Here is a 12,838-nt window from a genome sequence, read left to right on the forward strand (position 1 = left end):
TTTAATTCATTGCTTTAACAGGTGTTTATTACATTATTTTTTTTTTTGTAATTGTCATAGCATTTCATTTGTGAAATTTAGGTGCAAGCTGGTCATTATAGCAGGTTGACCATCATATTCCAAAACATCTTTTTGTTCACAAGCTCGAAATCAGCTGTTTCAAAACACGCTTAACCTGGATTCATTCTTAAATAGAAAATGAAAAAAAAAAAAAAAAAAAAACGTTTCAACAACAATCATTTCTCTACACCCATTTTTCTTCCGTGCTGACAAAAGGTGTGAAATTACATTTCATTGCACCATGAGAAAGTGCAGTGAAATCCAATGAGAGTCTTTGGTTACGTCATCACGTTTGCGTAGGTCATTACAAACAGAAAGTGCTTTTCTATACGCTAGCCCGCATCTCTTCTGGTTTGGAAACCCTGAAATACTTTGGAATCAGGTAATTATTTTGGAATAAGGTAATTATTTTGGACCGTGGGATTGCTTTAACTTATACTAATAGCATTGATTAGCCTATTGTATCGCACGTAAGTTTGTGTGCTTTTTGCGTTTGGTGTCTAAAGACGGTTAAAGACTAAACTATAACTACATTATTATTTTTACTTCTTTTCTAAATACAAAATTAATCACTTTTACAAAGTATTTTCTGTTAACTAAAGCAGGCCAAACGAGTTAGCTCATCAAGTAGCCTAGCTAGTTTGTGTTTTGTGTTTTGCTTATACAAAAGTGAAAGTGGGGATGCCCACATCGATTTTGCTTTCCATACTCCTGAATAAATCCAGCACACTTCACCATGTCCCTACAACATTCTCTCGAGCGACAGTGTAGAAAACTACTACATGAATACAAAGATGAAAACTCAAATGTGGACGTATATGTTTGTTATACTTTTAACTCTGCAGAGTCAGTGCTCAGCTTGCGAATGGCTCGGCCGATACAGGATGATAAGCAACGAGTCTTTGAGCCTCCTGAAGGAAATGGTAAGTACACTTTAAACCTTTATGCATTGTTTGTAAATTGTTGTTAGAACAGATAGCATATGGAGACAATGCTGTTGTCTTCTGCGGACAGTTAACTTCTGCAACATTCCTTTCAAATACCTTTTTAATGATTTGTGTTAGTTTTTTCTTAGAAATATCCAATTGTTAGTTCAGCCTTACAGAATCATTTCACAACTATTTGGAATAATTATCAAGACAGTTTTTCTATTTTAGAGATGCTGTCAGTGATTCGTTTGAAGAAAACTGTAGTTACATTATAAAATGTTTCATCATTATGTTACATCTTTGCTTCTGTTCTTTTATTTTTGTCACAGTCATTTTTGTTGTTTATACCCTTTTTTTAAGTTTTTGCGTGCTCTAATCTTCATTAGTAATTCAATGTGGTTGCCAAAGTGCAATTAACTATAACCACTGTGGGATTGCACCACTTTGATTTTATAAAAAATTTAAGGGAGCAATTTCAGTTTCCAGTTATGTAGGTTGATGCTTGTAACAGATCAAATATGCAGAATGTGGTATCAAAAATGACAATTTGTACTCTGTCTTATAGGGTGGAAAATATTCTGAGGATACCAAGGTGTCATTTCCAGGACGCCTGTACAACATGATAGACAACGCCAAGGTTTGCAGAACTTTTCTTCTTAATCCCATAAATAACACTAATGTTACCAGAGAAAACTTGATATGCAATGTTTATAATCTGAAGGACCTAGTTACTAACTCAGGCATTATGTCTCCTTACAGATGGAGGACCAGGTGAAGTTTCTTGTCCTGACCTTAGATCATATCATCCGCCTCATGGATGCCAGAGAGCACATGAATTCAGTGCAGTGGAACCTACAGACTGTAGAGCATTTTCTAACTGTCCTGAACAGGCAGTCATCTGATCTTAAAGAATGTGTAAGTCTTGTGTGTATAATCTTACATTTTTAATTTAATTTGAATAATTTAACGTAATATTGCATTAAACCTACAAATGTTGATGTTTGAATGAAAAGGCAAATTCAATAAATAAATGTGTTTAAATGAGATTTAGAGACATAAATGTTAAAAACATAAAAAAGATACAAATGTAGAAGTATATAGAAGCTGTATAAGTATTTTTCATTGTTAGTTGCTGGTAACTAATTTGTTATTAACGTTATTTTTGCTAATTGTTTACATTTTGCTTACTTTTTTCAGGTGGGTCGATACCACAAGCCATCACAGCCCTATGAGAAAAAGATAAACAGACACTTCAAGATTTTAAAGAAGGTTCTAAAGAAAAAAGTAAGTTTCCTTGCATAATATTATATCACAGCTTGTTTGCATGTGTGTTTATACTCTACTTTGAGTCAAATGACTTCTGTTATCAGCTTTGTTTTCTTAAGAGGTATATTTAATTTGTGATGTAAATGTTACTTTGTAAAGAGCAAAAGGAATTATTGGAAACACTTTATTTTAAGGTGATGACATTATTACATGTACTTACTATAGTAATAACAGTATGCATGTTACAAGTAACTAAACTTAAACCAAACCCTAACCGTATATAGTAAGTACATGTAGGTAATTAATATTACGACAGTACTTATTTGAGTTATAAAAGTGTAACCACATTTTTACAAACTCAGTTGTACACAGCTAAAGTTGTTCCTCTTGTGTTTTCAGGAATATAGTGCTCAAGCATGGGAGCAGATCCGGAGAGCTGTGAAACATCATCTTCAGAGGATGGACATCATTGCAAGCATTGCCAACAGACGCTAAGACATAATGACAGACGAATGACACATTCCATGGAGTGGAGAAAAGTTACTGCAAGCAATGCCATAAAAACTCAAATTAATTACAAATGTATTTATTTACATGACTGCATTTCTTTGCAATGAATGTAGCCTAGAGTTGTATGTTTTGCCTAATGGCTAGTGTTTTAATATAGAGTTTACCTTATGTGTTTCCTATGAAAACTTGAAGTAATCTGATCAAGCTAATTGTGTTTCTTACAAAAACCTGTGAAACCTTTTGTTTATTTTGGTGCAAATAGGCCTCTGTGCCCCTAAACTATACTCAGATTTTTTGCTGAATGTGAAAAAAAAAAAATGTTTAAAAAAACAGACATGCTATGCATTTCAAATCATGTATTTATTTATTAACGGTCAGTCAGTTATGTTGTGATGTGCATGAATATAAGGTATATTTTGTGATTGTTTCAGGTATTTATTATATTTAATTTAATTTATATATTGTTGTGCACAGTTTTTGTACCCCTGAATATTTATTGTTTTCATACTGTTATTTATAGTTATTTATATTCTGTTTGCTTACAAAATATTTTTGTACTTTTAAATAAAAAAAATATTGAAACTAAGGTGTTTCTTCCCCGTAGTTTACTAAAGGTGTGTAACAGGTTGACAATTCTTTATACTTGTACTACTTTTCTAGTATGGCTCTTCAGAGATTGAAAATGCCTATGGCATCATATGGCAAACCCATTTTTTTAATTCTACAACCCCAAATAAAGAAAAGTTGGGACATTTTATAAAATTCAATAAAATCAAGAATCTGTGGTTTGTTAATTCTCTCAAACCTCTATTTAACTGACAAAAGTACAATGAATAGTTTTTCAATGTTTTCACTGATCAACATGATCGTACTTTGTAAAAATAAACAAATTTTGATTTTGATGACTACAACACACTCCAAAAATTTGGGACAGACCCATGTTCCCACTGTTTGACATCACCTTTCCTTATAACCCTTCTAAGCTATTCGGGGTCTTTTTGACCGCAAATGACGTTTGCTGAAAAACAAAAAAAGTTCCCTTGATCTAAATGGCATGAGACTTTGTAACACTGTCAACAGTTTCTAGAACTACAAAAATAAATAAATAAATAGGAATGATATTTGTTATTGTGAGAAAAAAAAAAGGCTGTTTGGAGTCTCTGGAGACCCTGCTGGATAAAATTCATCCTCAAAATCAGAAAGAGCTCAGAACACACATAGACAGAAATGAAGTGGCAACATGTTAAAACATGATACACACACACACACACAGGTTTGTTTTGTTATCTTAGTGAGGACATTCATTAGGCATAATGGTTTTTATATTGTACAAACTGTATAATCTATCCCCTAACCCTAAGCCTACCCATCACAAAAAAAAACATTCTGCATTTTTACATTTTCATTGTTTAGTATGTTTTTAAAGCTATTTCAAATATGAGGACTCATGAAATGTCCTCATATTTCATGTTTACATTGTAATACCAGTGTAATACCCATGTCGTTATGCAAATTTGTGTCCTCATAAATCACAAAAACAAGCACACACACATACACAGAGAGAGAGATGAAAGGATGAGACTATACAATTTAGCAAAAACTTCAGTACAAAACTGACTTAAGTATACAAAAAAAAAAAAGCTAAACTTGCACAAAAAGTTATTTTTATTGTTAGGGGTTCAAGTGCGTTGTGCTGAAACCCTATTGTAATTGTTAAATTTCCCAAGGATCAGCATTCTCCCCTAAAAAGTGATCAGGCAGACCAAACCGTAAGTAGTAGAGACTTGAAACTTTGAGGGCTGGTAGTACTCATATCTCACCGTCACCAAGACTCACCCTGATCGGCCTGACGGGGCGTTACAGTGGTCAAAAGTACGAAATGGCTCATAACTCCTGTTCCTGGTTGCATAAAGCACCTTAAGTTCCCTTAAGACCGCCCTTATGTTTCCCTTAAACTTAAGGATGTTGCAGAAAATAACTGTTAAGTGTTACTTAAGGGTTTCTTTAGGTGAAACGTCATAAACCCTAAGAATTTCCCTTAAGTATATATTTTTCTCGCTTTTTTCACTTATGTAATCCCTTAAATAACCGTAAGTGTTGCATAAAGCCCCTTAACCGTCATCTAACCAAGAATAACATAAGGCTCGGAAAACTTCACCTTAAGTGTTACACGGAGTGAGCAGGTTTATAAGAAAATCATTTTATAACTGTCATGAATCCTGTCAAGTTCCGGACTACAGTTCCCATCATCCTCTTTGCCAGTCATCATCAGTCACATGCACACACTCCTGTCCAATCGCCAGTTGCCACATACACCTGCAGCACATTACATGGACTATAAAACACTCACACACACACCACCTTGTTGCTAGGTCTTGTTTTCCCTGTGTTGCATTACCAAGCGTTATATCCTGTCTGCCTGTCCTGTGTTACCGTTCCTGCCTGTTTCCTGTTTGTTGACCCGTTGCTGCCTGTCCTGACCATCGCCTGCACCCTGACTACGATTCTGCCTGTTCCTTGTTGTTCCCGTTTGCTCCCGTTTGACCCTGCCTGTATGACAACGCTCACTGTAAATAAAGCTTTGCATTTGGATCCCTACCTGAGTCCCGCATTCGTTACAATAACGGCAAAACCTGGGTTGCTGTTGTGAAACACTTAACCGTTTCCCTTACCTAAGAGAAGAGTTTAAGAGATTATATGCTACACCCTTAAGTCATTCCCTTAAGGGAAAATCACGCCTTAAGTGTCAAAAACTTAAGGTGCTTTATGCAACCGGGCACTGAACTTCATAAAATTAAGGTTGAACCACTGTAGTCACATCAACTATTTTAACAATGTCTTTAGTACCTTTCTGAGCCTTGACAGTGGTAAATAATTGTTTACGGACGGGCCAGACAGCTCTCGGATTTAGGCCTAGGCTCAAGTGTCTTATATCGTTGGAAACCTTGGCTCAAGGCGGACAAGATGCATTTGCTCGTCCTACTTTTGCAAACTAGTCCTAGGTTTTTTTGCCCGATCGGAACCAAACCAGTGTCTGAATATCAATAATTATCAAAAAAAGTTGCAATTTTGAGTCACGGTTGCTAAGGGGCACCAAAACAAACGATAAGGGCAGAGCCACTTTTACTAAAATGGCTATAACTCAAGAACAAAATGAGATATTTGCACCAAACTTGGTATACACGTGTAAGGGCTCAATCTTCGGTCACGATACAAAAAATTGCATCGATTGGAAACTAGGTGGCACTATAACTTAAAAAAAAACATGAAAATAGCTGTTACTATGCAACCGTTAGTCCGATTGACTTGAAATTTGGCAGGCAGTGCCTTGGTCCATGGGTCTATGATGGTCTATGAGGGCATTGAACTTTGAGCACCTGTTAGACAAGGTTAATGGAGGCCGTTCAGAATGAAACTCGGTGGGCATGTTCGACTCTGGGGCCTCGAGGTCTGTAAGAATTTTGAAAGAAATCAGCCACAAAATAATGTGGGTCTTTTTTAAATTAAATTTTACATACAGTAAATGTGTAGCATCTGGACCAATCAGACACAATTATTCATTATATTTAATGAATTATCCATTAATTAAGTTCTGTGAACCCTTCCCCCTAAACTGCAACTAGCACCCCAAATGCAGCTAACATAAGATAACGTTTATGATCAGAAAGAATTTGCAGAAACAACAAGAATTAATTATTGTTGAGAAGGACAAATAAACACTTTACATCATATATAATCACTTGAGAAGTGTATAAACACGTATCCAATTTTCCCATTTCATGATTTCCCTTTTACAGGATTCGGCCTATGTATTAATTCTCTCTTCTTAACTCATGTGTATTAATGTTTCAGAGTTTTCTTTTTTCTTTTAAAACTAAAATCACATGGTAGCATGTTTGGTTTCTATGGACTCCAATCTTCACTCTCGACCTGTTAATTTACATTACATTTCGCTAACTCTGCCACATTAGTATTAAAAGAATCTAGAAGGTTCTTCTCTCAAACATCCAATGCAATGTCTTATGTTAATCTCTTGCTAGAGCACAAATAAGCCAACTCCTGTTGGCTTAGTCACCTCAAGAGTATGTGGCATCTGCACTTTAAAAGTCACTGATCACAAGATTACACCAGTTCCTTCACTGAGAAAACGTTGATGTGAAGACGATGCTGAGTCTTGAAGTCTTTTAAGGACCCCCAAGCTTGTGCCAGGCTGCAGCCTTGTCTTTCCATTCACCAAAGATCCTCTGAATCCAACAGGTTCTCTCTCATCAAGACAACATCAGCAAAGATCAATGGGAGCCTCCACAAATTACATCAGGGCGAGACATGTAAGTATTAAACTTAGTCTCATTATTAGATAAATTAAGTATCTTTACCTTTAAAAGAAGGGTGTGTGAGACTTAAACTGATGGTTCCCTCAAGGCTGTTGATCTGCTGAATTTCAAACAATGCTATAACTTCTCTCTTTCCTGTATTCTGCTTCAGATCTCTCTTTCCCTTGATAAACTGTATGCATGTATATGTGTGAATGTTAGAGTGTAGTGTTTAGTCTAGTTAATAAAGTCTTGTTCATGTCAAACGTAAAGCTGTCCGTGTTTCATGCTCATACTTAATCCCTAATTATGCCGATCCTGACTACAGGCTCTGAGTAGTACTGTACAAAAAGACCCGGAAATGAATATTCCTTAAAATTAATAAACAATTAACACTGAGTGTTCATTGGCCAAACAGGTTAGTTTATTGTGATATAATAATTTTATTACATTAAATTAATTTTATTAACTGATCCAAATATTTATAATCAATTATAACTAGTTATGATTAATTATTTATATTTCTTTTGAGGTAATTTGCAAAAGATAGTTGTCATTTTGAAAAAAAAATATTTTAAATATTTATTAATTTATTTATATAAATTTAAAACATGCCATAAATAATCAATCATCGTTAGTAAAAACATTAATAAAGTAATAACTGGTTAAAACATGTTTTTTTTTCCTTTGTACTTTTGTCAAAGGGGGGCGCCAAAGTCTTATCGGGGCGCCCATCAAACTTTCTTCTGTGAAACACAAAAGAAGATATTTTGTCTCAGTGTGTTTGTCTATAGTGAAAGTAAAAAACAACTGAAAGTCATACAGGTTTGGAATGAAATAAGTAGCTGATTACAGAATTTTCATTTTGAATGAACTGAACATTTAAAGTCGAGCTGTTGTGAGTAATGAATAAATGTTATCTAGAATTATATATATATATATATATATATATATATATATATATATATATATATATATATATATATATATATATATATATATATATTAGGGGTGTAATGGTTCACAAAATTCACGGTTCGGTTCGATACGATACACTGGTGTCACGGTTCGGTTCGGTACGTTTTTATCACAACTATGCAGTGTTTTCAGCCACATAACGTTCTTTAACGTTCATTCTTTTAAGATTTCAGACATTTATATACGCATAAGCACCATTAAAACAATATATTTAGAGTTTATAAAATGCATTTAAAATGCAATCCATTCATATACAATTTGCCGATATTTATTCATATCAGACACACATAATGGGCCTAAGTAACTATAAAGTTTACTCTATTATTCTTCCAGTTCACCAGCCACTCACTTGCATATATTTCGGGAGAAAATGATGAATTCACCTGCTGTAAATCCGACTGACAGGACTCTGTGAACTGCAGCGCAAACTAAGATGGCGGCGCCCATCTCGCGTTATAGATCAAGATAAAGATCATTTATAAAGGCTTTTAAACGACAAAACACACTCACTTACACATATTTGAGGATCGGAATATCAGATAGTTGATTTGAACGCAGCATAAAATGTATAAGTTGGTGGTTTTTTTCTTCGGGGGTGTCAGGGGCGTTGCCTGTTACGTCGTTTGGGTTATTGGGCTACCTTGTTAAACGCATAACATTATATTTCACAAACTTTTTTATTTTACAAATGTAATTAATTAGTCCAACGAACCATTCGGTACATGCGTACCGCGTACCGAACCGAAAGCCTCGTACCGAACGGTTCGATACGAATACGCGTATCGTTACACCCCTAATATATTTATATATATATATATATATATATTATTGGACTGCATATTGTAGAAAAGTAAACATGGCCCCTTTAAGTATTTTAGTTACCCTTACTGTGATCTAATCTCTTATTGGTTGTTCAGTTACGCAGTCTTTAGAGCATATATACAGGTCACATTTGTCAAGCTTGCATCAGCAGATTCACATTGACCTATAGGAATACGACGCCTATCACCACATTAGTATACCTATTGTGGTCCATTCAGTATTATCAGCAGCTTTACCGCATTGCTCAGGAGCTAATTACCCTCCTCCATCCCCAGCTCCTCCTTTGTTCAGTCAGAACTTGCCTTTCTCTTTTGTTCAAACTCATTCCTCAATTATGTTAATTATTGTCATTAAGAAAATTAATGATATTGCAATACTTGGTTCTGTTCTGTTTACCCTAAGGGGGGTTATGGCTGCTCTCCCTGCTCTTATCCATGCTACGCTGCAAGGAACTGCCAGTGATCTTTGACGATAGTGATCCTGACAGAACTTTAGTTAGTTTTTTGGGAAATTATATGAAATTGCCGGAGCAATTTCATATAAAGTGTGTGTTAATGAACGCTATAGGCTACTGTTGGTGAGTGCGATGTGAACTGTGACTTACATCTGTGCAGAAGTTCAGGTAGTAAACTCTGTGTGAACAAATCTCCTTGTCATGGCTCATCTCATTTCACCCGCGTTTTGCCACTGCATCGACTCAAATCAGCTGCACGACAGTACTCTTAATCTTATGATTTTATTTCATATTTGCTTTTGTTTTCTTGGTGCTTTAAGATTTATTTGTAAAATGTGTCGGTAAACTATTGTTGTGTTGTTGTTGTTGCGTTGCCTGCCTCCTTTCGCCACCACTACCGGTGTTCTGGGTCAAAAACCTCTGTTGGGTTGAACACGGTGTCTCTGAGCTGTATAGGGCACACCGCAGTTATACCCAAAGAATAACTTAAAATGGCTCAACTGATACATTGAACACCAGGAATAAATATATGAATAGTCAGTTGCTGGGTCACACCCAGACTAGGTGAGCCTTGTCTGGAGGTGCCTGGCACTGACACGAGAGTCTGGTATGTCCGGTGGTGGGAAGGAGAGATAGGCTAAGGCGAATCAGAGGCGGGATGGACGGGCCTATCGACTGTGCTTGCCGCCGGGGATGGAGTGGCTTCTGAATCGGGGTATGGATTTATCTGTAATCATTTCACTGACTAGACTATTCATTATTATTATTATCACTATATTATTGTCATTATTATTATTATCATCACTACCAATGCTACTGCCATTACTTCCAATTCCAGCTACTACAATTACTACTACTATTATTTATTTATTTATTATTATTGTTGTTGTTGCATTACAATGTATTGATGTCTATTTATCACTGAGGGCAGCCACTTCCAGTTTTTTCCCCCTTTTTCTTCCTCCCTAACAATACAAGGAAAGCTAAACAGTAATCACTAGTACAATTCATGAAATTGACTTAACTGATCTCTGTACCTGTATACCTGCTGAAACTACTACAATAGCCTATACTCTCTCTCCTGTCCTCGTCTGTATTCGTATATGTATAGAACTGTCACTGCTTTTTTCATCTTTTGTAAATGTCTTTTTGCTTAATTTAAAAAAATAAAATATGTAGGCTACACTTTTTACCCAGAAAAGAGCAGAAAAGAGCAGAAAAGAGAATGAATTAGTTCCGATGTTATGAAATGCAAAATGTGACAAAGACAAAAAAAAAGTACGTTTTACGATAAAATAGTATTTCAGTCTTTCTACTTCAAAATTTCACGTTTCAATTCAGTGTGTTATTTGTAGTTTATTTCTTTTCTTTTTTTTTTTTTTTTTTTTTGGCGAAATATTCTTGCAATTTCTAGGGAAAATTGTTTCTACACCAAATATTTTAGGAAATTTTATAGCCTACACTTGTCTAAAGTGGTTATCTTGAAGCATTTATAAGCATTTCAGAGCCATTTAAATATTATTGACAATAATATTTCTTTTTATATGCCTATTATTTTTTTTTACAACAAGTAGGCCTAGCCTATATTTTTCTTAGATCATAACTAAATTATACAACTATACAATTATACAACGCAATCTTTATTTCTTTTGTTTGTCCTTTTAACAATTTCCTGATGATGCATATAAAGGAAACTTTGTTTTGTTTTAAATCATTTGGTCTCAGGCTCAGTTCCATAATGAGGCACAAGCACATAATGATTTTCTATGTGTGTTTTTTTCCAGATACTCAAAAGCAAAGGCTAACTGAATATAATAGCTAATTTCAGGTAATTACGTTAACAATGGTGAAGATGGAATATTCCGCTAATGAATGATGACGATGTGGGTATTATTAATAAAGCGCACACTCATTATTAGTTGCGTGGAACACAACCCGCCACACGCGCTGAATCGGCAGAATCGAATTCATAGAGCGCGAGCTCCTGGGTGTAGTATGCTCGTGTGGTCTGGGGGTTGCATAGGAAATGAACTCTGCATGTGGTGGATCGTTGGTAGGTATGATTCGCTGATGTGGGTTGCGTTCCCATTATCTGAGAAAATGATTTTTTTCTCATCAGTTTTATGAAAGAAATCACCCGTTCATTGAAAGAAGTTGGAATGCCCAGCAGCTTTTTCGGGTTGAGAGTGAAAAGGGAAAATACCTCTCGCGGGCAAACACTTTACTACGTATGATACAACCCTTCGGTCTCCAGTTAAAGATGTAATTATATGTGCATAATAATCAATGTAATAAAAATACATACTGTAATTAAAAAACGTTGTACATTTAAATTTAAGACAGGGGGCTGGATTCACTTTCCCTTTTCGTTTTGACTGAGCATTTTTTTTCTTCAAGGTGAAACTCAACGGCTTTTATTATACTACAGTTTTCTCTCATTTTACGGTTTGTGGTGGGTTTTTGGTTGACCTATAAGAAAACCCTAGATGGCAATAATCCAAAGAACTAAATCATTCTAAATATGTTACATTCTATTTTCTTAATAAAATAAAGAGTATTTTACCTGAGAATGGAGAAATATAATTGTCTGAGAGAAAAACAATGTTAGATAGCCTAGATGTATATAACAAAGATGCATTATATAACTTAACTATCAAAACAAGTGGCACTTATTTTAAAGAAATATGGCATAAGCACACTTTTCAAACAAAGCATTTCAAAGAGTTTCATAGATTTCTATAGATAGATAGATAGATAGATATATGATAGATAGACAGATAAATAGATAGATATATGATAGATAGACAGATAAATAGATAGATATATGATAAATAGATAGATAGATAGATAGATAGATAGATAGATAGATAGATATATGACAGATAGATAGATAGATGATAGATAGATAGATAGATAGATAGATAGATAGATAGATAGATAGATAGATAGATAGATAGATAGATGATAGATAGATAGATAGATAGATAGATAGATAGATAGATAGATAGATAGATAGATAGATAGATAGATAGATAGATAGATAGATAGATAGATAGATAGATAGATAGATAGATAGATAGATAGATAGATAGATAGATAGATAGATAGATAGATGATAGATAGACAGATAGATAGATAGATAGATAGATAGATAGATAGATAGATAGATAGATAGACAGATAGACAGATAGACCACATCCTCTTAGCCACAGCATATAGGGAGATGCGCAGCGAGAAACAGAAGAGACGCTGTGGTTTGCAAGAAAAAATTCCAGATATGATTAGGCTTTTCTTTCCATTCATCACACAGTTTTAGTATATAAACAGACCAGTTTGCATCCATGTCTTCAGAAAGAGATTTTCAATAAGTTTCAGCACCGTTTGTGACTAAGTGACTACTTTACAGCTTCTTTAATTTTTTGACTTGGACACTCAGCATTGTCTTTCTGACTTTTGACTTGGACACTCAGCATCATCTTTCAGATTTTTGGTCTCATAGCTACAGA

General features: G+C 34.8%; 1 protein-coding gene across 3 annotated transcripts; it reads left to right on the forward strand.

Annotated features, from left to right (window-relative positions):
* The first annotated feature begins 314 nt into the window (after nt 1-314).
* Nucleotides 315-3,245, forward strand: ifnphi1 (interferon phi 1). 3 transcript variants are annotated; one of them, XM_067372866.1, is made up of 6 exons: nt 315-442; nt 906-983; nt 1,555-1,626; nt 1,749-1,904; nt 2,187-2,273; nt 2,655-3,245. In XM_067372866.1, the coding sequence occupies exons 2-6, from the start codon at nt 945-947 to the stop codon at nt 2,748-2,750; spliced, it is 450 nt and encodes a 149-aa protein (XP_067228967.1). In that variant the 5' UTR covers nt 315-442; nt 906-944; the 3' UTR covers nt 2,751-3,245. The 3 variants fall into 3 exon arrangements, with proteins under 3 accessions (XP_067228967.1, XP_067228976.1, XP_067228955.1); XM_067372875.1 differs by having other exon boundaries at nt 381-461; XM_067372854.1 differs by lacking the exon at nt 315-442 and having other exon boundaries at nt 452-983.
* Nucleotides 3,246-12,838: the final 9,593 nt, after the last annotated feature.

Source organism: Chanodichthys erythropterus, chromosome 3, assembly GCF_024489055.1.
Source record: "Chanodichthys erythropterus isolate Z2021 chromosome 3, ASM2448905v1, whole genome shotgun sequence".
In the NCBI taxonomy this organism is placed as follows: Eukaryota; Metazoa; Chordata; class Actinopteri; order Cypriniformes; family Xenocyprididae; genus Chanodichthys; species Chanodichthys erythropterus.

What these genes read in the sequence shown, in the direction of transcription:
- ifnphi1 (XM_067372854.1), top strand. Translation starts at nt 843, where the DNA reads ATGAATACAAAGATGAAAACTCAAATGTGGACGTATATGTTTGTTATA. An exon ending in TGAGCCTCCTGAAGGAAATG is followed by an intron (nt 984 to 1,554) that starts GTAAGTACACTT and finishes TCTGTCTTATAG; the next exon opens with GGTGGAAAATATTCTGAGGA. An exon ending in CATCTGATCTTAAAGAATGT is followed by an intron (nt 1,905 to 2,186) that starts GTAAGTCTTGTG and finishes TACTTTTTTCAG; the next exon opens with GTGGGTCGATACCACAAGCC.